The sequence below is a fragment of the Moschus berezovskii genome, chromosome 14 (assembly GCF_049115385.1).
Source record: "Moschus berezovskii isolate FMDL1 chromosome 14, NW_MosBer_1.0, whole genome shotgun sequence".
Classification (NCBI taxonomy): Eukaryota; Metazoa; Chordata; class Mammalia; order Artiodactyla; family Moschidae; genus Moschus; species Moschus berezovskii.
The window spans coordinates 87,065,631-87,092,275 of record NC_142473.1 but is presented as its reverse complement, the minus strand read 5'-3'; the positions used below and the strand labels follow the sequence as shown (position 1 = coordinate 87,092,275).

The 26,645-nt window shown below is 42.8% G+C and overlaps 2 protein-coding genes across 3 annotated transcripts in view; one reads left to right on the top strand and one right to left on the bottom strand.

Annotated features, from left to right (window-relative positions):
• Positions 1–21,392, bottom strand: part of ZFP91 (ZFP91 zinc finger protein, atypical E3 ubiquitin ligase) — a 35,514-nt gene extending 14,122 nt beyond the window's left edge. For both annotated transcript variants that reach the window (XM_055424173.2, XM_055424174.2), the window contains exons 1-2: positions 21,010–21,392; positions 15,854–15,882 (exon numbers count right to left, since the gene is read on the bottom strand). In XM_055424173.2, coding sequence (XP_055280148.1) covers positions 15,854–15,882; positions 21,010–21,320 — 340 coding nt within the window. In that variant the 5' untranslated portion in view covers positions 21,321–21,392. The remainder of the gene's footprint in view (positions 1–15,853; positions 15,883–21,009) is intronic.
• A 3,177-nt stretch (positions 21,393–24,569) lies between these two features.
• The window catches only part of LPXN (leupaxin), a 39,806-nt gene continuing 37,730 nt past the window's right edge, over positions 24,570–26,645 (top strand). Inside the window, exon 1 of the mRNA XM_055424175.2 lies at positions 24,570–24,582. Coding sequence (XP_055280150.2) covers positions 24,570–24,582 — 13 coding nt within the window. The remainder of the gene's footprint in view (positions 24,583–26,645) is intronic.

Sequence of the window (26,645 nt, the reverse complement as noted above, 5' to 3'; positions counted from 1 at the left end):
GCTGATTCCGAGAATGTCGATGTTCACTCTTGCCATCTCCTGTTGACCACTCCAATTTGCCTTGATTCATGGACCTCACATTCCAGGTTCCTATGCGATACTGCTCTTTACAGCACTGGACTTGACCTTCCATCACCAGTCACATCCACAACTGGGTGTTGCTGCCCCTTTGGCTCCGTCTCTTCATTCTTTTCTGGAGCTATTTCTCCACTCTTCTCCAGTAGCATATTTGGCACCTACCAACCAGGGGAGTTCATTTTTCAGTGTACAATTTTTTCCCTTTTCATACTGTTCATGGGATTCTCAAGGTAAGAATGCTGAAGTGCTTCCCTTCACCAGTGGACCATGTTTTGTCAGAACTGTCTACCATGACCGTCTGTCTTAGGTGGCCCTACATGGCATGGCTCATAGTTTCACTGAGTCAGACTGATCCATGTGATCAGTTTGGTTAGTTTTCTGTAACTGTAGCAGAAAGAATACTCGGAGAAATAAAGGACAAGTCTAAGACACAAATCCACGCAAATAAGAAGCTCTATGATCCTACTGCCAAAGAATCTTACATTCACAGGTTCTCAACATCTTTTGAGAGCAAACAATCCAATCAACAGAAAATGGCTCTACAAGTATCAGACAAAATAGACTTCAATCAAAAACTGCTGTAAGAGCACAAAGTTAGACACTGTATATTAATAAAAGTCAATCAAAATGACGTAAGAATTATAAATCTATACATACCCAATACATGAAGTAAAAATGACAGATTTGAAGGGGAAAACAGGTATTACTAAACTAAGTTAGAAACTTCAATATCCTGCTTTCAGTGATGGATAGAACGACTATTCAGAAATTCAAATAGGAAGCAGAGGACCTGCACAACAGTATTTAAAATACTTAAAACAGGAAAAATAAAACGGAAACTAACAGATACAAAAACGATATAATGTACAATTGTCTCAAGTACACACACAAGATTATCTGGAAAAGACCATATATTAGGCCACTTAAGATATTTAAAAAGACTGAGTGAAGTCTCTGGTGGTCAGTGGTTACAACCCTTAACTTCCATTGCCAGGGGCATGGGTTCAACCCCTTGCCTGAGAACTAAGATCTGGCACGCTGCCCAGAGAGGCAAACAACACCGCCCAACAAATCCCAAAACATATCATAAAACATGGACTGCAGCAAAAGCAGTAGTAGTCAGAGTGGCATAAGTGGCTAAATTAAAACACAAACAAGCAAAAAACATATGTCTAATCAATAACCTAACTTTACACCAGGTCAGGAAGCAACAGTTAGAACTGGACATGGAACAACAGACTGTTTCCAAATAGGAAAAGGAGTACATTAAGGCTGTACATTGTCACCCTGCTTATTTAAGTTAAATGTAGAGTACATCAGGAGAAATGCTGGGCTGCATGACCCACAAGCTGGAATCAAGATTCCCAGGAGAAATATCAATAACCTCAGATATGCAGATAACACCATCCTTATGGCAGAAAGTGAAGAAGAACTAAACAGCTTCTTCATGAAAGTGAAAGTGGAGAGTGAAAAAGTTGGCTTAAAGCTCAACATTTGGATAGCATCCGGTTCCATCACTTCATGCCAAATAGGTGGGGAAACAGTGGCTGACTTTATTTTTGGAGGCTCCAAAATCACTGCAGATGGTGAATGCAGCCATGAAATGAAAAGACGCTTACTCCTTGGAAGCAAAGTTGTGACCAACGTAGAAAGCATATTAAAAAGCAGAGACGTTACTTTGCCAACAACAGTCTGTCTAGTCAAAGCTATGGTTTTTCCAGTGGTCATGTATGGATGTGAGAGTTCTAAAGAAAGCTGATCGCTGAAGAATTAATGCTTTAGAACTGTGGTATTGGAGAAGACTCTTGAGGGTCCCTTGGACTGCAAGGAGATCCAACCAGTCCAACCTAAAGGAGATCAGTCCTGGGTGTTCATTGGAAGGACTGATGCTGAAGCTGAAACTCCAATACGTTGGCCACCTGATGCTAAGAGCTGACTCACTGGAAAAGAGCCTGATGCTGGGAAGGATTGGGGGCAGGAGGAGAAGGGGACGACAGAGGATGAGATGGTTGGATGGCATCACCGACTCAATGGTCATGAGTTTGGGTCCCCTCCGGGAGTTGGTGATGGACAGGGAGGCCTGGTGTGCTGCAGTCCATGGGGTGGCAAAGAGTGGGACAGGACTGAGCTGAACTGAACTTTACACCTTAAAGAAAAATAGGGGCGGGGGAAGCAAACCACCCCAAAACTAGCAAAACAAAGGAATAAAAAGTGGAGATAAATAAGAAAACACTAGGACAACAGAGAAAAAGATGAAACCGAGTTAGTTCTTTGAAAAGATCAACAAAATTGATAAGCCTCTAGTTAGACTGAGGGGAAAAAAAGGAGGCTCAAACTACCAAAAATCTGAACACACTTAATAACAAGTGAAGACACTGAGTTGGTAATCAGAAACCTCCCAGTGATAAAGAAAAAAGCCTAGAAGGAACTTCTCAACTCCCCAACTCATTCCATAAGGACAGCATAACTCTGATATCAAAGCCAGACAAAGATACAAGAAAACTGGAGATCAACATTCCCGCAAACCCAACTCAGCGGCCTATGGAGACAGCGCAGCACGCTACAACTAGGACCGAGCGATCCCGGGATCATGAGGGCTCAACACACAAGAGTCAACCCCAGATGATGCCGCTTAAAAGCATCTGACAAAATCAACAGACTTTCAAGATAAGAACACACAACAGGAACTTTCTGGGCCTGGTAAATGACATTTATCAAAACCCCAGAGCTAAGATACTTACTGGCAAAAGCTCCTTCCCTAAAATCAGAAACAAAGTAACAATGCCCTTTTCCTGCTCTTCTATTTAACACTGTACTAGAAGTTCTAGCCCAGAGAAGGCAACGGCAAGCCACTCCAGTACTCTTGCCTGGAAAATCCCATGGATGGAGGAGCCTGGTAGGCTGCAGTCCATGGGGTCACTACGAGTCAGACATGACTGAGCGACTTCACTTTCACTTTTCACTTTCACACACTGGAGAAGGAAATGGCAACCCACTCCCGTGTTCTTGCCTGGAGAATCCCAGGGACGGGGGAGCCTGGTGGGCTGCCGTCTATGGGGTCGCACAGAGTCAGACACGACTGAGGTGACTTAGCAGCAGCAGCAGCAGCAGAAGTTCTAGCCAGAGCATTAGGCTAGAGAGAAAAAAGGCACACAAACAGGAGAGAGTAAAGCTAAATCTACCTGCAAATGAAAGGACCTTATTTCTAAAGAATCTGCAAAAAAAAAAACCACAAAACTATTAAAGGTAACAAAAATTTAGCAGAGTTGCAGAATACAAGATCAACGGGCAAAAACTGTTTAAACTATACCAGCAATGAGCAATATAAAAAGGAGAATTAAGAAAATGATTCCATTCCACTTACAATTCAACCAAAAAGAAAAACATACTTAAATACTGCTAAAATGGCAATACTCTCCCAAAAGATCTACAGATCCTTTTTTGTAGAAATTGACAATGCGATCCTAAAATTCATATGAAAATGCAAGCAGCCTAGTTTAGTCAAAACAATCTTGAAAGTGAATTTGGAGTACTCTGTCCAATCTCAAAACTTACTACAAAGCTATAGTCATCAATCAGCACTACAGTGTGGGACTGGAAAAAGGGTGGACATTCCCACAAACGGAACCATGTCGACAGTCCAGATGTAAACCCATGCTCTCTGTGTGCCTGCTCTGTCGTGACCATGTGGACTGTCGCCCGCCAGGCTCCTCTGTCCACGGGATTGTCCCAACAAGAACAACTGAGTGGGAGGCTTTATTTCCTCCAGGGGATCTTCCCTAACAGGGATGGAACTTGCATCTAATGTGGCTCCGGCACTGCAGGGGATACTTTACCACCCAACCACTGGGAAAGCCCCCAAAACCCAAACACCTATGGTGAAATAATTTGACAAGGTTGCCGAGACCGTTTGTGGGCAAAGAATAGCTTCTTCAACAAATGGATATACATGCCATGAATGAAGCTGGATCCTTACCTTATACCATAACACAAAGATTAACTCAAAATGGATCAGAGACCTAAATGTGGAGGGGCAGCACTAAATAACTCTTAGATGTGAAGAAAGTCTATAGAATGGAAGAAAATATCTGCAAGTCATATATCTTATAGGAGTTTAATATCCAGAATATGAAAAAAAGTCAATTTAACAACAAAAGACAAACCATCCAATTAAAAAATGGGCAAAGGGTTTGAACAGATATTTATCCAAAGACGAACAAATGCTCAAAAATCACACAAAAAGATGCTCACTATAAGTCATCCGTAAATCACAACCACAATGAGACTACTGCTTCATACACACTGCAATGCCTACAATCATAGCAACTCTAAAAATGGGAAATAACAAGTATCAGAACGTGGAGCAACTGGAACTCTTTGTACACTGCTGGTGGAAACGTAAAATGATGCAGACGCTGTGGAAACTATTTCGCAGTTCCTCAAAAAAAATAAACATAGAATTGCCATTGGTTGTTGCTCAGCCACTAAGTCACGTCCGAGTTTTTGCGGCCCCCAAGAACCGCAGCACGCCAGACTTCCCCGTCCATCATTGTCCCCCTAAGACCACTCACACCCACGACCACTGACTGAGCCGGTGACGCCGTCCAGCCGTCTCCTCCTGCCCTCAGTCCTCCCAGCACCAGGGTCTTTTCTGATGAGTCGGCGCTTCACATCAGGGGCCACAGTACCTGTCAACTCCACTCCGACATGTATACCCTCAAAGTTGAAAACAGATATTCAAATACTTGTACATGGATGTCGGTAACAGTACAATCCACAAACGTGCAAACAACCAAGACATCTGTCAGACACCGAATGGACAAACAAGGAAGAATCAAGTACCTTTGGGATTGACAGATACACACCGTTACATTTAAAATAGATAACTGACAGGGACCTACCGTACAGTACAGGGAACTCTGGTCAGTATTCTGTAACAACCTAAATGCGAATGAAAAGGATACACGTATATGTATAACTGAATCAGTTTGCTGCACACCTGAAGTGAACACAGTATTGTTAAACTATACTCCTACATAAAAAATAAAACTAAGTTACTGTTTGTTAGAGGCTGGAAAGGGGCTGGGTGGGAAAAGACCCCCTTTAATGGGTACAGGGCCCCTGCAGATCGAGGTGATGGGAGCACAACACTGTCAATGTACTGAACGGCACTGACTTCTATGTTTCATGACGGTTAATACTGTTACATGAGTGAGGAACCAGGCAGCCACTGTGGGTGCAGTGAATACCACATGGTGGGGTGAGGGAGAACGGACGGGCCAAGCTGAGACAAAAAGACACTGGGGCCACCGGCAGGCAGGCCTCTCCCAAGTCTTCCAGGCACCAAAGGTGAGACAAAGTGAGTGTTCTCAATGTGAGAGCAGCCGGCAATCCTCTTAAAACAGCCTAACATCAAATCCAAAAGGTGACAGCCATTTCATCACGATAAAACACTTCAAGTTCTAAGTTTTATTCTAATATGATCTGGTCCTCCTCCAGACTGGCTCCTCACTTTTCTAATTGAGGCTGAGAGAAATTAAACAACTCATCCAAGATTAAAGAGTTAACACTGATATGGTGAACAGGGAGTGGCTGGTTAACAGGCTGGGACAAACTGGAGTGAAAGTCTTATCTCTAATTAAAAATTTACATTTTGGGAGGAAAACTAACAAACTAAATACTTACTTGTTAAGTGCCTAATATTTTCTCCTTTTTTCTAAACTTAGTCCTCATAATCTTGCCAAATAACATATTTAATAGTTGAGGAGAACAAGTAACTGACTTCCGCAAAATCACATGTTAAATGGTGGAGCTAAGACTGGAACTCAGGTTTATCGGAGTCCAAAGTCTACCCTCATTCCGCTACACCACACCCATCATATAAAAAGAAATGGGAAAGTGCCAGTCCAAGAGCTTCATTCAGATTTGAGAGCTGGTTCACTTTCACCAAGTCTCAGGTTCAAGTGCCAAAAGAGCGGCTCATTTATGTAAGATTCTGACCTAAAAGACCACAAGAATTATTTCAAGAAAATTAATTCTTAATCTAAAACTGCAGCGAACATTCACAGCATCATTATTCACAGTAGCTATTTAAAAAGTAGATCAAGTGATGAACAATCTGTTCAGATCAAATGGAGCATTTTCACACAAAGGGATGAAAATATTTATATATGCTACAACATGGAGTACCTAAAAAATTCTGTGCTAAGTGAAAGAAGTCAGACTCAAAACAGAAAACCTCACATATTCTAAGTCTGTATACAACACGTCAGAAAAGACATATCTACATAAACAGAACCACACTTAAAAATGTGTGTATTTTAAACTATCGATATGTAAACTGTGCCTCAATAAAACTGTGTTAATAAAATAGGCATTGCAGCATTGAGTCATAAAGGCCAGTAACTCAAACTACCCAAACACTCATCAGTGTAAAATGGATAACTGTGATATATTCCCACAATGGAACAGTACATAGCCATGACAATGAACAGTCTATAACAAATGCAGCAGAGAAGAATGTCACATAATGGGGAGCAAAAGAGGGCCTACACAGAGGACATCACAAATTACTCCACTCACATAAAACTCAAAAAACGGCAAAAACTAACTCGTGCTGTTCAGAGGAACAGCAGTGATGGCTGATTGTGTTGTTTCTGGAGCTGGGCAATGTTTCCATGACTGGACTTGCTTTGTGGACGTACATGATACCGTACACTTCCGTTAAGTGTACTTTTGTATATGTAAAGCATATCTTAATAATTTCTTTAAAAAAAAAAACACAATCACCTGTAATCTATGCCCCCCCCGGGGGGGCTGGGGGAGAAGGTGAGACATACCCACTGTCCTTCAGTCGAGTACCAGCTCCACAAACACAGACCGCCCATGTGCAGTAGTCACAGCTGGAAGCCCACGAGGTAACCCATCTCCTCCTCTTTCCTTAGAGAGTCAATCCCTCCGCTAAAAACATGTTGGGATTTGAGTGGAAACGAACGGTTTTCACAGTGTAGTCTGCAAACTCCTATGGGCCCCCAATACTCTTTCAAGAAGTTTTCAAAGTCAAAACTGGTCACAAAAAAACCTGCTGGGATTTGGATTATACTGCACTTACAGATCAATATGGGGGGAAATAACATCTTAACAATGAGTCTTCAGACTCATGAACAAGGCATACAGCCCTTCACTTGGGTTTCACTGGTAACTTCCCTCAGCAGTGCTTCGTACTTTTCAGTGTATACGTCACATCTTCTGTCACATTTACCCCCAAGTAATTCATACTTCTGGTACCACCGTAAGCGGTATTTTTACACACAAATACAACTGATTTTTGTATGCAGATCTTGTTTTCTGTGGGAAGACTTCAAGAAGCCTTGCAGGTTTTGGACCACCGTCCTGAGACCACATGACATGAAAATGTCTGAACTAGAAGACCACTGATGAGAATGGCCCAACTGAGAAATAACAAACTATTGTATTTTAAACCACTAAGCTTTTGGATGGTTTGTTATACAATATATAACTGACGCAAAAGTTTATAGAGAGAGTCACAGTAAAGAAAATGGGGTTTAGAAATTCTCAAACAGTTAAAATTACAAACCGAATCAGTCAGTAAGAAGGTAGGCTGTAAGTTGGGAGTGTAGGATCAAACAAGTAAGTCACAATTAAGGAAGCATGTAAGCAGCAGACCCTCAATAACTCTCAGCAGGGAATTAACCATACTAAAGCTAAAGGGAGTACTTGCCTGGGTGTATTAACAGTTAGATCAACCTGGCTAGTTTTAATTCAGAGGAGCTTGATCCTTAAAAGATCAGGGGTCATTAACTCAGAGCTAATTTCTTTGCGTCAGAGGATCTTGCCCACCCATAATCTCGGCCTAAGGATAACATTATGTCCACACGTCGAGATGAGTGATCTCTCAGGGGTTTCCGATTCTTATCTGCTGAGTGGAGGTTTGCCCACTCGGGACCTTAGGCCTCTTCTGCCAGGGTGTTCTGTTGCAATTCTCAACTGGTTCGGAGGAAAAGGGATCTCAATATAAAATAATTATTATATATAACAAGATAAACTTATAACTGTGTCAAGACAGTTCTGATATGCTGAATCATAAGAAGCAAATTATTACACACCTATCTTCTTTATATGTAAGGGAGAGAAAGACCCATTGACCTGATTGGTAAAACATCCCATAACCGAAAAGAACTGAAATCAAGGCTTTCTAAGCCCATGTCACAATCCACACTAATCATAAATGAGGTATGTCTGCACGTTCAGGAAACTAGAACAGAAAGGAAGAACCATCGGAGGTCTGGATATTTGAAGGAGAAAAACAGTCTGCAGGCTACGGGGCATTCCTAACAAGGAACAAGTTGTTGAGCGGAATAACATGGCTGAGAGGAATAATGTGGCTCCTATCACCTTAAGATAAAGGGCCAGGAAGCAAACAGGATAGATACAATGACTATCCAGTGCACTGTCAGCCTCTCGAGACATGAGCATTATAATAGTCAGAACTTGAGTCTCAGAAACCTGATCATGCGACTCTGTGTATTTCTATAATTAGCTCTACTTTGTTTTCCATAAATAATTAGTAAAGTCCATTTTGAAATATTAATATTAGCCGATCTCAACATATTTAGAGAAGTCAGGGAAAGCAAGTCCTTTGCTTTTTTAAAAAACAAAACTAGTATTTATGCCAACTTTAGAAGAGTATCATTGTGAAGACAATGCTTTTGGTACATCCTTTGTGTAGAAACTCAAATGGTAAAAATTAAGAATTTATATACCACCACAGGAAAACAGAAATACTCTGATGAAAACAATCTAAATAAATCTTTAGATCTGACGAACTCATTTGGTGATTCTGTCCAGGCAATTTTCTGAACATCAGTACAACAGGAAGAGTAACCAAAAAGCGCAGGATGGTGACAGTAAGGGTGAAGCCCACACTTCAGGGCGATCGGATGTGCAGACAGCCAGGACTCCACACTGCTTCCTCCAAGCTCGGATTTCATGAGGTATTCTTTAAGGGAAATAAAGGAGGGGCTGTCCGACATGCAACTGCTGTGTGTTCTGGTATCTACATTGCATACTACCCAGAAACAAAGTCTGTGAAATTAAAATTAGCAGACAAAGCAACACTAGGATTACTAATAACAACAATGAAGCAAATCATTCCTTTACCTTCACCGTGTTACACTGTTTAGAATTTTTTCATCCCCACACTTATTTACCACACAACCTAGTATCTAGGATGGTGCTGGGCACAACAGCGAATGCTCAACAATCACGTGCTGAATGAACTATTCGCGAAGCAATTTTCCACTGTGTTCTAGACACATCCATCAGGGTTACACAAACCCAGCAGGCACAGGGACCTAAGGCACTTCTTCACTATTATTTCAGCTTGAAAAATAACCATGGCACTTTGCAATTTAGTAATTCTAAAGCAGCCAGTTCCTTTTTTGAGTGTGCAATATCATTTATTTAAACATGTCCAGAGTTCTCACCTTTAATTGAAAGAGAGCACTTAATTTCTAAGTTGTTGGAGTAACAGTAAAAATAATCCTGAAAACATCTTTTCAATACCAACGAAACAGAGAGGTATCTTTAGAAAATAATCTTCATTTCTACGTTCAGTGATCTAGCTGCAGAATATAAGACACACTTACATACCTATACATACAGTTCAAAGCTGAACGACCACTGTAGCAACTAAACTTACGCAGAGACTGAGATGGGAGTGGCAGAGGATTTCTTTGAAATTTTTTTAAGCTTAACAACAGTTACTTTTTATTGCGCCTTTACTGGATTCAGTTTACTAGATTATTTAAAATAAAAGACAGAATTTACCCCATCCAAGTACTAAACAGGGACTAAGAGGCAGAACTTGAGTTTAAACCCTGAGTTGTAACTCCAGATCCAGAGCATCTGCCTAGGGGACTACAATGAGACTTAAAGACTGCCTGGTCCACACTGCAGGTGCTTTTCTCTGTTTTCAGTGTCAGCGCAGCTGATTCACAACGTTGCTTTAGTGTCAGGTGTACAGCAAAGGGACTCATTTCATACAGACACCACCCAACATGCTTTCTCAGATTCTTTTCCATCGTAACTAGACGCTGACTATACTTCCCTGGCTACACACCAGGTCCTTGTCGGTTATCTAGTTTATATACAGCAGTGTGCATCTGCTAATCCCAAACTCCTAACTTATTCCCCCCTCCTTTCCCTTTTGGTAACCATAAATTTAAGCTCATTTGTATCTTTTTTTTTCAGATTCCACATATAAGCAATTATGTGTTATTTGTATTTGTCTGACTCACTTTACTTAGTATGATAATTCTAGGTCTATTCATGTTGCTGCAAAAGTCATTATTTCCTATGTTTTTATGGTTGAGTAATAAACTGTGGAACATTCTGAAAGAGATGGGAATCCCAGACCACCTGACCTGCCTCTTGAGAAACCTGTATGCAGGTCAGGTAGCAACAGTTAGAACTGGTCATGGAACAACAGACTGGTTCCAAATAGGAAAAGGAGTGCGTCAAGGCTGTACATCGTCACCTTGCTTATTTAACTTATATGCAGAGTACATCATGAGGAACGCTGGGCTGGAAAAAGCACAAGCTGGAATCAAGATTGCTGGGAGAAATATCAATAACCTCAGATATGCAGATGACACTACCCTTATGGCAGAAAGTGAAGAGGAACTCAAAAGCCTCTTGATGAAAGTGAAAGAGGAGAGTGAAAAGGTTGGCTTGAAGCTCAACATTCAGAAAACAAAGATCATGGCATCTGGTCCCATCACTTCATGGGAAATAGATGGAAAAACAGTGGAACCAGTGTCAGACTTTATTTTTTGGGGCTCCAAATCACTGCGGATGCTGATTGCAGCCATGAAATTAAAAGACGCTTGCTCCTTGGAAGGAAAGTTATGACCAACCTTGATAGTATATTAAAAAGCAGAGACATTACTTTGCCAACCAAGGTCCGTCTAGTCAAGGCAATGGTTTTTCCCGTGGTCATGTATGGATGTGAGAGTTGGACTGTGAAGAAGGCTGATCGCCGAAGAATCGATGCTTTTGAACTGTGGTGTTGGAGAAGACTCTTGAGAGTCCCTTATACTGCAAGGAGATCCAACCAGTCCATTCTAAAGGAGATCAATCCTGGATGTTCATTGGAGGGACTGATGCTAAAGCTGAGGCTGCAATACTTTGGCCACCTCATGCGACGAGTTGACTCACTGGAAAAGACTCTGATGCTGGGAAAGGTTGGGGGCGGGAGGAGAAGGGGACGACAGAGAATGAGATGGCTGGATGGCATCACCGACTCTGTGGACATGAGTTTGAGTGTAGTCCGGGAGTTGGTGATGGACAGGGAGGCCTGGCGTGCTGTGATTCATGGGGTCGCGGACAGTCGGACACGAATGAGCGACTGATCCGATCTGATCTGAATATTTCAGTGTGTGTGTGTGTGTGTGTGCCCATACACTGGAAAATATATGTATATATCTATACACACACACACAATCCACACCTTCTGTATCCATTCACCTGTGAAGGGACACTTAGGCTGCTTTCATCTCTTGGCAACTGTAAACAGTGCTGCGTGACACTGGGCTTGTGCATCTTTTTGAATTAAGAGTTTTCATCTTTTTCGGATAATATACCCAGGAGAGGGAGTGCTGGATCATGATAGCTCTATTTTTAGCTTTTTAACACATATCCACACTGCCCTCCACAGGGGCTGCTCTAAGTCACTCTCACGCCAGTGGTGTGGAGGGGCCCGTGTCTCCACACTCTCCCAGCATTTACTAGTGTAGACGTTCAGATGATGCTGATTCTGACCAGTATGAGGCAGCACCTCGTTACAGCTTTACTTCCATTTCCCAAATAATTAACACTGATGGCCATCTTTTCATGTGCTCATCAAGTCACCTGTATGTCTTCTTCAGATAAATGTCTGTCTAGGTCTCCTGCCCACTGTCTGATTGTGTTTTTTTTTTCATATTCAGCTGCATGAGCTGTTTGTATTTCTTTTGGAAATTAAACCCTTGTCAGTTGCAGTGTTTGCAAATATTTTCTCCCAGTCCACACTGCTATCAGTTTACGTAAGAGGATGTTTTTTGCCTACTTCTCCGAGTATTATGGTGTCATATCTGATATTTACATTTTAAGCCAATTTGAATTTAAGTATGGTGTGAGGAAGTGTTCTAACTTCATCTGACATGCATGCAGCTGTCCAGCTTTCCCAACCCCACTTGCTGCAGAGACTGTCTTTTCCTCATTGTATATTCTTGCCTCTTTGTTGAAGATTAATTGACCATAGGTGTACGTGTTTATTTCTGGGCTCTCTATTCTGCTCTATTGACTCATTCCTGTTTTTGTGCCAACACCACTCTGCCTTAACTGCAGCTTTGTAGTATAATCTAAAGTATGGGAGGGTTATGCTTCCAGCTTTGTTCTTTTCTCTCAGAATTCTGATAATTCTGAAGCTTTTGTGGTTCCATATTTATTTATTTGAATCACCTTCAATTTCCTTTATCAATGTTTTACAGTTCTCCGCATTTACATCTTTTGCCTCCTTGGTCAGGGTTTTTCCTGGGTATTTTATGTTATCTTTGTGATGCAATTTTAAGGGGGATTTTTTTTTACTTTCTCTTTCTGATGTTTCACTGTTAACATGAAGAAATCTGTTAGCACCACAGGTTTCTGTATGTTACTCTTGTATCCCACTGCCAAGCTCAATTTGTTTATTAACTCTAATAGTTGTTGTTCAGAGTTTATTTGCAATAAAAGATATTGAATTCAAACTCTGAGCTCTAACTCTAAATCCAGAGCATTTAAGTAGTGGATTAAAGCGGTACTGACAGACTGAATTACCCATAATGCAGTTTTAATCTCTCCTCAATGCAAAACTTTACATAACATGGCAACTTCTGGTTTAAGAAATCGACACAAAAGATCAATTAAAAAGTCATCTACAACAGAGTTCTTAATTTCCACCACATTCTGTGAGTTCACTACAAGGCAAACCAAAATAATTTTAGACACAGTCTTTAGATACAGGAGATAATTCTAGCTCTGACAGATGCAGGTTGTGGTTTTTGTCTTAATAGAAATTGCTCTGTTACTGGTCACCTGTCACAACATTCCCCCCACATCCTAAATTTTCCAAAATGATCTCTGAATAAGGAACACAAGAGCTTCCATTCTTGGCAGACATATTCTAATTTCCAAGTATCAACAGCAAAAAAACCCAAAACTTCCTGAACAAAAGTCATGCAAAGCTTTCTACACAAAAACCTGCCTAATATGAAATACTTCTGCCTGTATACTATGAAATGAAATATTAGCAGATTATAAAATTTAGAGGAAAAAAAAACCTGGTCACTGATACCTAATTTTACTCACAGAGTAATCAAGTTGCTGCTGCTGTTAAGTCACTTCAGTCGTGTCCGACTCTGTGTGACCCCATAGACGGAAGCCCACCAGGCTCCCCCATCCCTGGGATTCTCCAGGCAAGAACACTGGAGTGGGTTGCCATTTCCTTCTCCAATGTGTGAAAGTGAAAAGTGAAAGTGAAGTCGCTCAGTCGTGTCCGACCCTTAGCGACCCCACGGACTGCAGCCTACCAGGCTCCTCCATCCACTATCATTCTTCTAAATGGCATAAATTCAGGATTTACACTTGACCTATACATTCATACTGCAAAGTATTCTTTAAAAGAGAAAAGTCCACACTGAGGATAATATATATTCATATTACATATATACATAATAAATTAACTGATTAATACTTTAGGACTGGACCAAGATTAGACAAAGTAAATGAAATATGCTTAAACATATCTTTGTTTTAGTTTTAAGAAGGATGCTATGTATTTGAATGCAGTATCAAGGAACAAAGTCAGTAACTCGGGAAAAAAATTTAATAAATGAGCAACTGTCTCAACATGATATGGGCAATTTTAATAATCCAATCTGCAAAGCCAGAAGAGTCTTTTAAAAAGAGCATTAAAAAAAAAAAACAAAACTGAACACTAGCTTCCCTTCATAATCCAGATAAGAATACTTTTAATACATATATCTGGTTTGCTATTTGAAATACCCTAACAAAAATATCTATTTCTGCTTCATTGACTATGCCAAAGCCTTTGACTGTGTCGATCACAATGAACTGTGGAACATTCTGAAAGAGATGGGAATCCCAGACCACCTGACCTGCCTCTTGAGAAACCTGTATGCAGGTCAGGAAGCAACAATTAGAACTGGACATGGAACAACAGACTGGTTCCAAATAGGAAAAGGTGTACGTCAAGGTTGTATATTGTCACCTTGCTTATTTAACTTACATGCAGAGTACATCATGAGGAACGCTGGGCTGGAAGAAGCACAAGCTGGAATCAAGATTGCTGGGAGAAATATCAATAACCTCAGATATGCAGATGACACTACCCTTATGGCAGAAAGTGAAGAGGAACTCAAAAGCCTCTTGATGAAAGTGAAAGAGGAGAGTGAAAAGGTTGGCTTGAAGCTCAACATTCAGAAAACAAAGATCATGGCATCTGGTCCCATCACTTCATGGGAAATAGATGGAAAAACAGTGGAAACAGTGTCAGACTTTATTTTTGGGGGCTCCAAAATCACTGCGGATGCTGATTGCAGCCATGAAATTAAAAGACGCTTGCTCCTTGGAAGGAAAGTTATGACCAACCTTGATAGTATATTAAAAAGCAGAGACATTACTTTGCCAACCAAGGTCGTCTCTTCAAGGCTATAGTTTTTCCCGTGGTCATGTATGGATGTGAGAGTTGGACTGTGAAGAAAGCTGATGGCCGAAGAACTGATGCTTTTGAACTGTGGTGTTGGAGAAAAGGAGATCAATCCTGGGTGTTCATTGGAAGGACTGATGCTAAAGCTGAAACTGCAATACTTTGGCCACCTCATGCAACAAACTGACTCACTGGAAAAGACTCTGATGCTGGGAAAGGTTGGGGATGGGAGGAGAAGGGGACAACAGAGAATGAGATGGCTGGATGGCATCACCGACTCTGTGGACATGAGTTTGAGTGAACTCCGGGAGTTGGTGATGGACAGGGAGGCCTGGCGTGCTGTGATTCATGGGGTCGCGGAGAGTCGGACATGACTGAGCAACTGAACTAAACTGAACTGAATAAGCCCACTTAATTATTCACCAGGCTGCAATCTTAGAACACTTTTCTTTCTGCATTCTTCACAGTGCATTTATGACTCTCCACAAGAATCAAGATTTTGTCTATACTGTACTCTGTCAGACCTCTCCACCATGACCCACCCATCTTGGGTGGCCCCACACGGCATGGCATCACCGACTCGATGGACATGAGTTCGAGTGAACTCTGGGAGTTGGTGATGGATAGGGAGGCCTGGCGTGCTGTGATTCATGGGGTCGCAAAGAGTCAGACATGACTGAGCGACTGGACTGGACTGAACTGAACTGAATTCTGTATTCTGGGTATCATTCCTCTCTGCTACTTTACTGAAAAACCAAGTAACTTTAAAAATTACAATAAAGTGACATCAAATAATCTGATTTCCCATTATTAGGTTTTAATACTAAAATGTTCCACTTGTCTAAACCTGCCACTACTTAAATATGGCCTACCCATTCCAACAATTCATTACTAAATAAGTCACTTTTAAATAGGAGCAATCTGAATGATGAGGTTGAAGCTCACTGTCTTTTCTATCAGATTATAAAGTAGTCATGGAAGGTTTATGAGTGCTAAGGACCATCTTACCTTTCTCAGTTGGAACTTTTTCTATGCATCTGAAAGAAAAGAGAATCAAATGGTAAATGAATAATCGTGCACATTTTCTTAAAATACAAACATTTATCCTCTTCAGGTTCGTCTCCAGAGTGATACAGAAAACATCTAGAGCAGTACTGTCCAGCAGAACTTTCTGCATGACAAAAATATTCTACGTCTGTACTGTCCAATATGGTAGTCTCCTGAGTGACTGAAATAGCTATGCAGCCAAGAAACTGAATTTTCAGTTTTGATTAATACAATTTAAGGAGCAACAAGTAGCTATCATATTTGACAGCACACAGCTAGACTATCATTCAAAAATAGTTGTTTTTAACTGTAAAAAAACATCGATACAAATAAACTACTGCTAATTCTGTAGTATTTAATGGTCATAAAAGAAAAATGCTTTTATTTTACAAAAATGCAGTAACTAGTGGTGCAATGAAATATTTGAGATATCCTCTAAAACACTTTTGCCAACAGAAAAACAGAGGGAAGAAGGATAAAGGTAGTAAGAATGGCAAAATCTCGATAACTGTTAAATCTAGGTGATGAATACTGAGGATTCATTATTATCTCTACTCTGGATATATTTGACAATTCTCATAATAAAAATTTAACAAACCTAAAAGAAAATCCTAAAATTATTCATTTGTTAAACTGAAGTCAAAATCTATTCCTAAATGGCAGCAGACTGGACCTAGAAATAAATTAACTTGAACTTTACAAATTAGATAGGAATAGTAAAGAGTCTAATGTGTAAAAAACTGGCGGTTAAAAAAATGTCATTCACATGTTTTTAATTCGGGGAATTTCTATCAAACAGTAACTGTTGAGTACTGTATAATGACTCTCCTCTATAGCTCTTACCCAAATTCAAAGTTGACCTGTCTTGGATCTTTCCCAAGATGCCAAACAGCATCTCTGAGCAATATAAAGTTTTCTCCTTTTTTTTTTCTTTTTTGAAAATAAACCTAATACAAATGAAGACTCTTATATTACAAAGAGTATCCAAGCAGATACTGAAGCCACAGCATAATACAAATTCTGTTCTCTTTAGAGAGACTAGATATCATTTTCTCATCTCATTTTTTTTAAAAGCTTGGTATTATAATTTATTATATTTTTAATGTTCCAATTAACTACTAACACAAGAATACTGCTCGTCATCCTAGCTCTAAATGAAAAGTACATAAATCATTGCTAGATGTTGAAACACCATGCAATAAACTTTCTGAAAGCCTATGGGAATGCTTCAGTGTTTCCTTTACCAAAATCACCGCAAAAGGAAAACTCAGGATTTCGGGATTATATAATTGAAGCCTTCTCTAAAGAGCCACAGAATCCAGAATTTTTTCCAATTCAGAGTATCACTGACTCTTCATTCTCACTATCATGACCACCACCTTCTCCTTACAAAAAGAAAGTGTGAAGCAAAGGCTTACTACTATTTTTCTTTCTGCAAGAAAACAAATCCCAAATGGAATGCCATATACTGGAATACAGCGCAGTACTTGTTTCATTTGTAACCCATCTGAACCTGTAGGTTTACCACTAGGAATACTATTTTAGCCTATATTCCTTATGGTGAGGAAAGAACAGCTTTTCTCAACAGCCAAGTGAGAAATTAAAATCAAAAAAGTATTTAGGTATCTGAAATGCATCAGATAATCAAAGGGCTTATTATCACACAGTAAGAAGAAAGTAAGTCTTCTGCATTTAAAGTAATCTTATTTTAACAAATTACAGTGTTTCCCTATTAGGAGAGAATGGATGTTTTAACTTCTAAATCAGAAATAAGCTGGAGTGTGTGTGTGTGTATACAGATGCCTGTATATACCTGTATGTACCCATACATAGACGCCTACACATTTTTAAATTAGATGAGGATATAAACATCTGCATTTGAAGCATAAGAACCTTAACTCTGGAATTTATTGGCTAAAATACAGCAAATAAAGAGCCTAATTCTTAGCACTAACATATAACCTTTCTTCAAATTTGGTTTATCTTTCCTTATTATTAGCCTTTAAGCTTTTAATTTAAAATGATTATAGATCTAACTTAATGCCTTTTGCTTAAGCACATTCACTGAAAAATCCTTTTTATTCCCCTTCACAAAGAGTTCCTATTCTTTTCATTAATTTCTGAGTATGTCAATGCAAATAGAAAAATAGAAGATTAGGAAAGTTTATACAAACTAATTGCCATGTAACTGTAAAGCTCATTCCACAAATCATAAATAATCAGCTAAAGATGAAGAAGCATATTCAAGAAGGTTAAGTGACTTGCCCAAGGTCACTTAGTAAGCAGTAAAAATCAATGCTTTTTTCTATTTTGCCTTGTAAGAGGAAGCGATTACAATCAATCCAAGTCTATTTACTGACACTTGAAGCTACTGTACAAGTCACTTTGCTGTTTCCTTGATCAAGAGAAACAAAGGTAGGTTAAACAGTTGATTACTGGAAATTTATTGGGAGAAATGTTATTTGGAAAACAGAGTTGACATCAAGGTCAGAAGGCACTTGACCAGGGTTCAGTGATCAGACATTTCAAAACTTGAAATGCCTTAAAGGATAAAGTTTCTCAATTACTTTTTAAAATTTATCGCTCTGAAAATCTGTAAACTGTGCATACATTCAACAAACTTCCACTAATCAATGCATCATCCCCCTTTACTGAAATCCATGTCTCATTTTTCCTTATAAACCCTGGCTCAGCACACGACCAGACCCCATTATTTGCTTAATCATGGTTTACTGAGCTGAAATGCTTTAGTTCGATTTCCAGGGCATGTAGTAAATTGAAAATGTTTAACAAAAAAATCATTAAAGTAAAAATTCATCAAACAATTCAATGAAAACTGCATAATTTAAAACATACAGTTAAGAAATAATTCTGAGGCTAAAAGAACACTATGATCTTTTATGATACTAGATGAGAGAGAGAGGGACTTGTAAGAATTAAGACTTTTCTTTCCTCCCCACAAGGAATACTGCAGAGAAAAAAACTGAAGGGATTTAATTAAGTCATCTTTATCCAACTTCAACTGTTGTAACATTTACATTGTGGAAATAAAAAGACACTTTTTTGACAGAAGTTAGGGAACATAATCAACCATAAGAGCTGGTAAAACTAACACTTCAGAGACTTTCTCTAAGTAAAACTGATGAATCAGCGGGGGGGAAACGTGCTAAGGAGATCTAGCCACATATAACTTCCAAATGGGTAGGTGAAAATGGCAATTTTAAAAGATTACGTTATTAACCTTCCTGTGTGTGGTTATAGAAAAAATTAAAAATTCAATTTGGCAGAATTTACATGAAAAACTCCACTACCAGTAGTTATACCTCTACTATATAACTACAGTAGAGGTATAACTACTACATAACTATATATAGTAGAGGTATATAATAGGTAGCGTATCACTGGTGCAAACAAAAACTTTCAATATTTCCTACGTATTTCATGCTTTGAATTAAGCCCTGCACTTAAAGTCTCACAAACTCATCTCATTGAGCTTAACATTATCTACTATAGATAAAACCGAGGCACAAGCAGTTTAACTTGTTCAAGGAATTTATATCCAAATAAGGCCAATGACATACCTTTTCAAATTTGACAGTAAATACTGTTTAAATTTTTTGTGTCTATGAAATTCACTTACAACAATTATTAATCGAATCCTAACTGCAGCTCAATCATTTATAAGTACAGATTTTTGTTGTCCACAGAAACCTAATTTACACAATTCTCTAATTATGTTAATTGGTGAAAGTCGCTTAACTGTCGGACTTTTTGCCACGCCATGGACTATATAGTCCATGGAATCCCCCAGGCTAGAGTACAGGAGTTGGTAGCCTTTCCCTTCTCCAGGGGATCTTCCCAACCCACGGATCGAACCCAGGTCTCCGGCATTGCGGGCGGATTGCTTACCAGCTCCAAGAAAGTGAAGTTGCTCAGTCGTCTCCGACCTTCCGCAACTCTATGGACTGTAGCCTACCAGGCTCCTCTGTCCACGGGATTTTCCAGGCAAGAATACGGGAGTGGGTTGCCATTTCTTTCTCCACTTTACCAGCTGACCCACATGTTAACCAAATAACATCCAATAATTTGAAAGTACATCTAAAACACAATATACCTTTGACTGTTATTTCTAAGAGTCTTCCAAGACAAGTATGCCACGGTCACAGACTTCACTCTTAATTGGGGAATAGGTGTGTTTCAAATTTTAAATTGACCAGGCCGGTGTAAGCCAAATACTGTCAGGATCTCTACTGGGGTGGTAGGGTGGCGGCGGTGGACCGGGGCATTTAAAATTGATTTCTCCCCGCACCTTCAATTTTTCCTGCTTTTACTTTTTTTCACTTTAAAGTCAAAAAGCCATAAAAGTCTTCAGCAACTAATTCCATGGCGAATGCGCTTCATTTCTACAACTTACAAACACGTGTGCTTCACTAGTTTAGGCACAGAAACATTTTAACGAACAACTTAAAAAATACGTAGATTGCTGGTCATCTTGGTTCCTCTATGAGCTCTCGGGAATGAAAGAATTCCTTTCATATTATTCAAAATTGTAAGGACGAAGTCCCTACACTAAAACATATCCAAAAACACACACTTGTGTGTGCCTCAGTTTTATCTATAGGAGATAATGTTAAGCTCAATGAGTTTGTGAGACTTAAGTGCAGCACCTAATACAAAGCATGATACGTAGGAAATAGTGAAAGTTTCTGACAGTCGTCAAAAAAAAACCAAAAACACGCATTTCAGAGTCTACACTTAAAACTGGCAAGCCACGTTTTTATCCTACGAAAAAGTTGTTTTTTTTTAAACCAGTGAAAAGTGACGTGAAAATTTAGTACGTTTGGAAAAAAAACCCAAACAAACTGCCTAACAATCCGAGTAGCACTGAGGGTGATCAGGAGGGAAGGGTGGGGGAACGACCTCATCCTGCGCGCCGAGACCGACGCCCCCGCCGCCGGCTTCCCCACGGGGACGCGCCGGACCCGCCGCACGGACGGCGCGGGGCGGCCGGCAGGGGGCAGCGCGGCGGCGCGTCACGTGGGGCGGCCGCTACGGGAGCCGCGCGGGCTGCGGGCGGAGGGGGGCCGCTGCCGCCGCCGCGGAGGCGCGGTACTCACAGCAGGCGCGGGCTCCTCTTGCCCTGGGCCGGGGACGGCGGCGTCGCGGCCGGGGCCGGCTGCCCCGGGGCGTCGGCGGGCCTGGCGCTGGGGCTGCTCCTCCGCCGGCGCGGGTACTCGGCCTTCCTGCGGCGGGACGCGGCGGCGGCGGCGGCGGCGCGGCCGCGGTCCCGGCCTCCCCTCAGCACGCGGCCGCTGGGGGGCCCCGCGGGCGCCGCCGCCTCAGGGCGCTGCGGCTGGGGCGCCGCCGCCGGGCCGCCTCCCGGGTCCTGCCGCTCCGGGGGTCGCGGCTCCTCCGTCTCCCCCGGCATCGGGACGCGTGCGCCCCCCCACCCCCGGTCCCGGCGGCGGCGGCGGCCGCGGCGCTGCTCCCCCGCCCCCGGGGCGGCCGGCTCGCTCCCTCTGCGCGCCTCTCTCCCCCCTCCCCTCCGCCCGGCTCCGAGGGCGCCCCCCCGCCCCCTGCCACTCAAGGGCCGGTACGGCTGGCGACGCGCGCGCGCGCCCGCCGCAGGCGCGCCGCGGGCCAATCAGGGGCAAGGAGCGGCCCCTTGGCCCCGCCCCCCGCGGGTTTTCACGTCGCGGCGTCCCGGGCTTCCGCCCACCCCCACCGCGGCCTTCCACCAATCAGGAAACGGCTCCAAGGGAGCGCGCGAGGTTTCCTTCCCCGCGCACCCGTTCTCACCGTTAAACGGCTGCGTCTCGCGACAGTCCCAAAGTGACCTTTTTTTTCCCCCCCACCTCCGAAGCCCAACGCGCGCTCGGGGCAGTGGGCGGGGCAGGCCTCGCAGGGGGGCGGGTGGGAAACGCACCTCCTCCCCGCCTCGCGCGCACCCTGCGCTGGCTGCGCGCGCACCTGCCGCCCTAAGGAGCCGCTAACGCCACAAGGGCTTTCTATCCTTCTCCCTCAAGCCGCGGAAGGAGCCTCGGCGTCCTTCCGCCTCCACCCCGGCCCCACTTTCCTGTCTGTGGCCTTTCTGTCCCCAGCGCCGCGAGGTCTTGCGGGGAAGAAGGGGGGAAATTTTTTTTTTTTTGAGCTGTCGCTTCTCCTTTAAGAAAAAAATCCCCGTCGGCCGCCGGATGAAAGTCTCTGAAAAAATGGCGGCGGTGAGACAGAGGCGGGGCCTGAGGGCCAAGAGGACCCGCCTTCTGGCGCATGCGCGTGCTGGGCTCGCCGCGAGGCATCCTGGGAAGTGAAGTTCGGCTTCCCGCCCGAGCCCTCGGAAGACTGCTGGGAACCCCGAGGCGGAGAGGATGCCGGGAGGCTGTGACCCCTGCGCGCCGGCCGAGGCAGGCGACTGACCCGTCAGTTCCAATTTGCTCTTCCGGGAGGCGGCGTTTGCGGCTTGGCCTGAGCGGCCGGCCGCGTCCGGGTGCGCCTGCCGAGCCGGTTGGAGTGGCCTGGCAGGGTTTCCCGTAGCTCTCCGCCCGGTGTTGGCGAGCCGTGTCAGCGTGGCCGCGCAGTAGCCCTGGCCTCTGGTCGGACGGCGCCGGCGCCGCGGGGCCCGGCTGGCGTTCACAGGCGCCTGCACTGTCTCACCTTCTGCTGCGCACGTCCGCAGCTCAGGAGTCGGCTGGACCCGTCGGCTCTCAGTGGGTCTGGCACAACTCCGACCCCTCATCCGGCCCTTAGTGAAAGTTTGTGGAGAGACCCGTGGAATTGCTTTTTTCCCCTGGATATCACGGCCGAGGTCTGGCACCCGCTGCTTAGGCTCGGCCGTGCCCCTGGGCTGGAAGGAAGGGTGGTGAAGCGTTGTCAGCCCGACTCTTGTGACCTCCCCAGGTAACAAGGCTCCCCACCAGCCCCGCCACCACCGCCACTCCCCACCCCGAAACCGTCTGCTGCTGCGGTTTTTAAGTGTCTCTGCTACACAGGAAGCACGGTTAGAACAGCAGCTTTGTCAGAATTTTTTTTTTCCACGAGCGTGTGCAACTAAGTGACTCTAATGCCTCAAACGGGAGTTTTCATTTGCTTATCTCCAAGTTGCATTTGGTGATGGCTCTGAACTTCTTGCATTGCCTCCCCACCACACACACACACTTTTTTTTTCCTTTCCTCCATTATAATGAAGGAGTGATCTGCAGGAATGCTCCTCATTCCCGGAAACGAAAGCACCCGGGGTTAAAAATCTCCAAAGTGAGTGGCTGGAAACAAGCTCTCAGAATCCAGTTCTACATTTCACATGAATCATTTAGTTAAACTGCAGATGGAGTCCAATATTTTGCAAGCCAAGTGCTGAAGAGCCTTTTTCCTTCCAGTGTTTTGGCTCAGTTACCACTTCAGATTGGGCAAATGTTCATCTTCTCTGTGGCGTGTTTTGCGCTTTGATGGGGCTAAAGGCATTTCAGTTGTAAAAACTGGCATAGTGTGGGTGGGAGTTTTTCAAAGCTGTGTTTGCAGTGAGCAGACTTTTGGAATGACGCTGACATCCAATGGCTGCGAAAAGTAATGCAGAGGTGGGATCTCCTTTACATTAAAAAATAAAAGTAAAAATGTTTAAGAGTCACAAAGGAATGGAGAATGAGTGATTCCTTTCAGTTAACCGTAAAAGAAGACCACTGGGTTGTAGAGGAAAGAATACAGGGTTTGACATTAAATCTGTATTATATGTATTATAGTAACTAGCAAATTTCTACTTCACTACTGGTAAAAATGGGGATAATATCTAACAAGACCATAGTTTTAGTTCTTTATGTACTGCCACGTTATTATAGCAGACCTTTTGAAATGGCTTCATTTTATTCAAGGTAAATAAAATCCCAGTAGCCAAAAAAGTGGGAAAGTTGACCCCAATGTCACTTTTGAGAGAAATTAAGGCCATGTAACTAAACAGCAGGTGTGCATGATTGAAATATCTGCCCCTTAGAACCTGGTGTCAAATCTTCCAGTTTCATTCTTCATGACACCTCTAGATGATTGCGTTTTAAACCACTGAAATAAACCTGGCTGGAGAATCCAACTGTAAGCCTGGTCCAGAGAATCCTGTTCTGCGTTTATTGGATTGATGATCTATTCAGAAAGCAAGTAAGCATACTTTCTGGATTATTGGGTAAATAAAGACAGCAAAATGAATCGAGTGCTAGTTAACTCTGATGGAAATTTTATGAAGGAGATTATGCTTCCATGGTCTTTCAGGTTCACAGAAAAAAAAAAATCAGAATCTTTCTCGCAGTCACAGCAGGCTACCCTACCCACTCTGGGAAAAAAACACAAATGCAGCTCTGACATTCCCATGGATTCAAGATAAGTCCAGGCGCATAGCAGGTTCTCAGATTTTTCAAAATTAATTTTGCTTCTTTATCACCTTGGCCAACGCACAACCAGAACTCAAATCCAACAACCCATCTTTCTATGTCTCATTTTTTAAAACTCTGACTTAGAAAAAAGAAAAAAAAACTCATCAAAAGAGAGGAAGTGCTAAGCAAATACAGGAACCAAAAAGGGTTATAGAGGCTGCTTCATGCTGGCTCCTTCAGTCCCTTTGCGGTCCTCTTCTCCAGCACATGCCAGCGCAGTGCTCTGCAACCTGTGTGTGGCACCAGGGCATCTCGGGTGTGAGACAATGGAAGAACTGGGTGAGTGAGGAGCTTCCTGGAGGAGCGACTCGAAGGGATTGAAGACTTGGCTGCCATCTCCATGTGTGGTGGGGTGTACTTCTAGCCAGATGGAGGATAGTGTTTTGGAAGATGTTCTTTCCACTGCTTTCCTGACCTCGGGCCAACCAAGAGTGAAGCATGAGGAACTATGTTATTTGGGGGAACTATGGGTTCGCTGTTTTTAGAGGCACAATAGGCAAAGAATTTGGTACTAACCACAGAGTAAACTCTGCACAAATACTTTCGAACTGAATTGTGCTTGAAATTGTGATTTTGTTAGGAGCGTTTTTGCTCCTTGGGGGGCTGCGAAGAGATCAAAGGGGGCCTACAGAGTTGGTAAGTTCAGAGATGTGATTTGGAGAGGAAAAGAAGTAGGGGGTACTGGTTAAAGGGTGTTAAGAGGAGAAGAACCGGACTAGAAGTATAAGAAAGAGGGATCCGCAAAGGGTGGAGAAAGGCCAGAGTTCTTCATTTGTTCCATCGCTGAGTATTAAATCACGAAGACACATCACTGTTACTCCAGGGCTTTCACTGCTAAGCTTTTTATTGAGAGCAGCTCTGCAGGAACAAATGACCATGGCCAGCAAATATGATGCCTCTTTCCACTCCAAAGCAACTGAAACAACACTGAAGCTGTGGGCCGCGTTGCTCAGAGATCCCTGATTTCAAATCTTGGGCGTGCCGTCAGGCTTGTCATTCTCGGGACTCAGGCCATATCCTTTGCCAATTTTTGTTGCCATCATGCTTACGAACGCTGAGTCACTAAACATTACCCAGTGTCCAAGCTGTATAATTCCACAGTGTCTTGGGTGGTTGTATGTCAAAAGTGCAAATGACAGCAACAAAAACAATCTCTCATATTGTCTTTTTTTAAAACGTGTTTTGAGAGCTAGAGGATAGAGGAAGGAAGAAAGGCAAATTACAGAAGGGAAGAGATGTTAATGAAAAGGAAAAGGGTATTTAATATTAAAATGTGAACTGTTTTGGAAGTAAAGTCTATTTTAACACGTGGAGTAGAATATATTTTGAACTTGGGGTGGAATCCCAGTTCTTATCCTGTGTGAGGGTTGGAGAGACTCATGTTTTTGGCTGAGTTCTACCCGAATCCAGCTCTGCTCTTTTAGGGATACATCATGGCTTTCATGGAGAAGAAAATGGGAACCCACTCCAGTGTTCTTGCCTGGAGAATCCCATGGACAGAGGAGCCTGGCGGGCTACAGTCCACGGGGTCTCAAGAGTCAGACACGACTGAGCGGCTGGAGAGAGAGAGGGCTTCACGTGGAAATCGGAAAGGGAGCTCATCCTCATTCCGTGACTTAAGCTGAAGCTCTACATGTTTATATGTGTCAATCATGTTAGTGTTCCAAACAGCCCTCTGAAATAGGTATTACCCACTTCTGGTTTTTCAAATAAGGAATCAAAAAAACAAAATAACTTGTTGAGCGTCACTCACAGGAACACCTAACTGAATGACTAAACCAAACCCTGATTCAGTGACAAGGTGTTCTTTTAGGAGTCTGTTGGCCCCAGTGTTCCAGCCAATAGGACAACCCAGGTAATTAAAAGATTTAAAAAAAAAAAAATAGACTGGCGTAGTTTTAGATTTCCTCAGCAGGAAGAATGGCAGAGAAATTTGGTCCAGAAATATAGAAACTACCAAGTGGCCTGGAAGGTAACATTCATGTGTGTTATCCGGGTGGCCAAGCCTCATCAGGCTATTAATAACTGCACCTCAGTCACGCCTTCAGATCGTCATCAGCTCCACATCTCCCTCAAAGACTTAGGGTGGGGCTGTCTTCTCCAATGTGGGGAAGTGTGGGGAGGACCAGTCAGCCCAGCCGGCCAGTATTTCCTCTTGGCAGCACTGCCCCCAAGGTGGGCAGTTTATGTCCACTCAGGAGGTCTCACCCAAACCCTCATTATGGGAGGATGCTACCGAAGGGGGAACCAGGAGCAAACTGTAGCTCTGAATGAAGGCATTACAATCCACTGAGACCCTCAAGAGACCTCCCTTAATTCTTTTCCTGTGAATGTTGACGTTT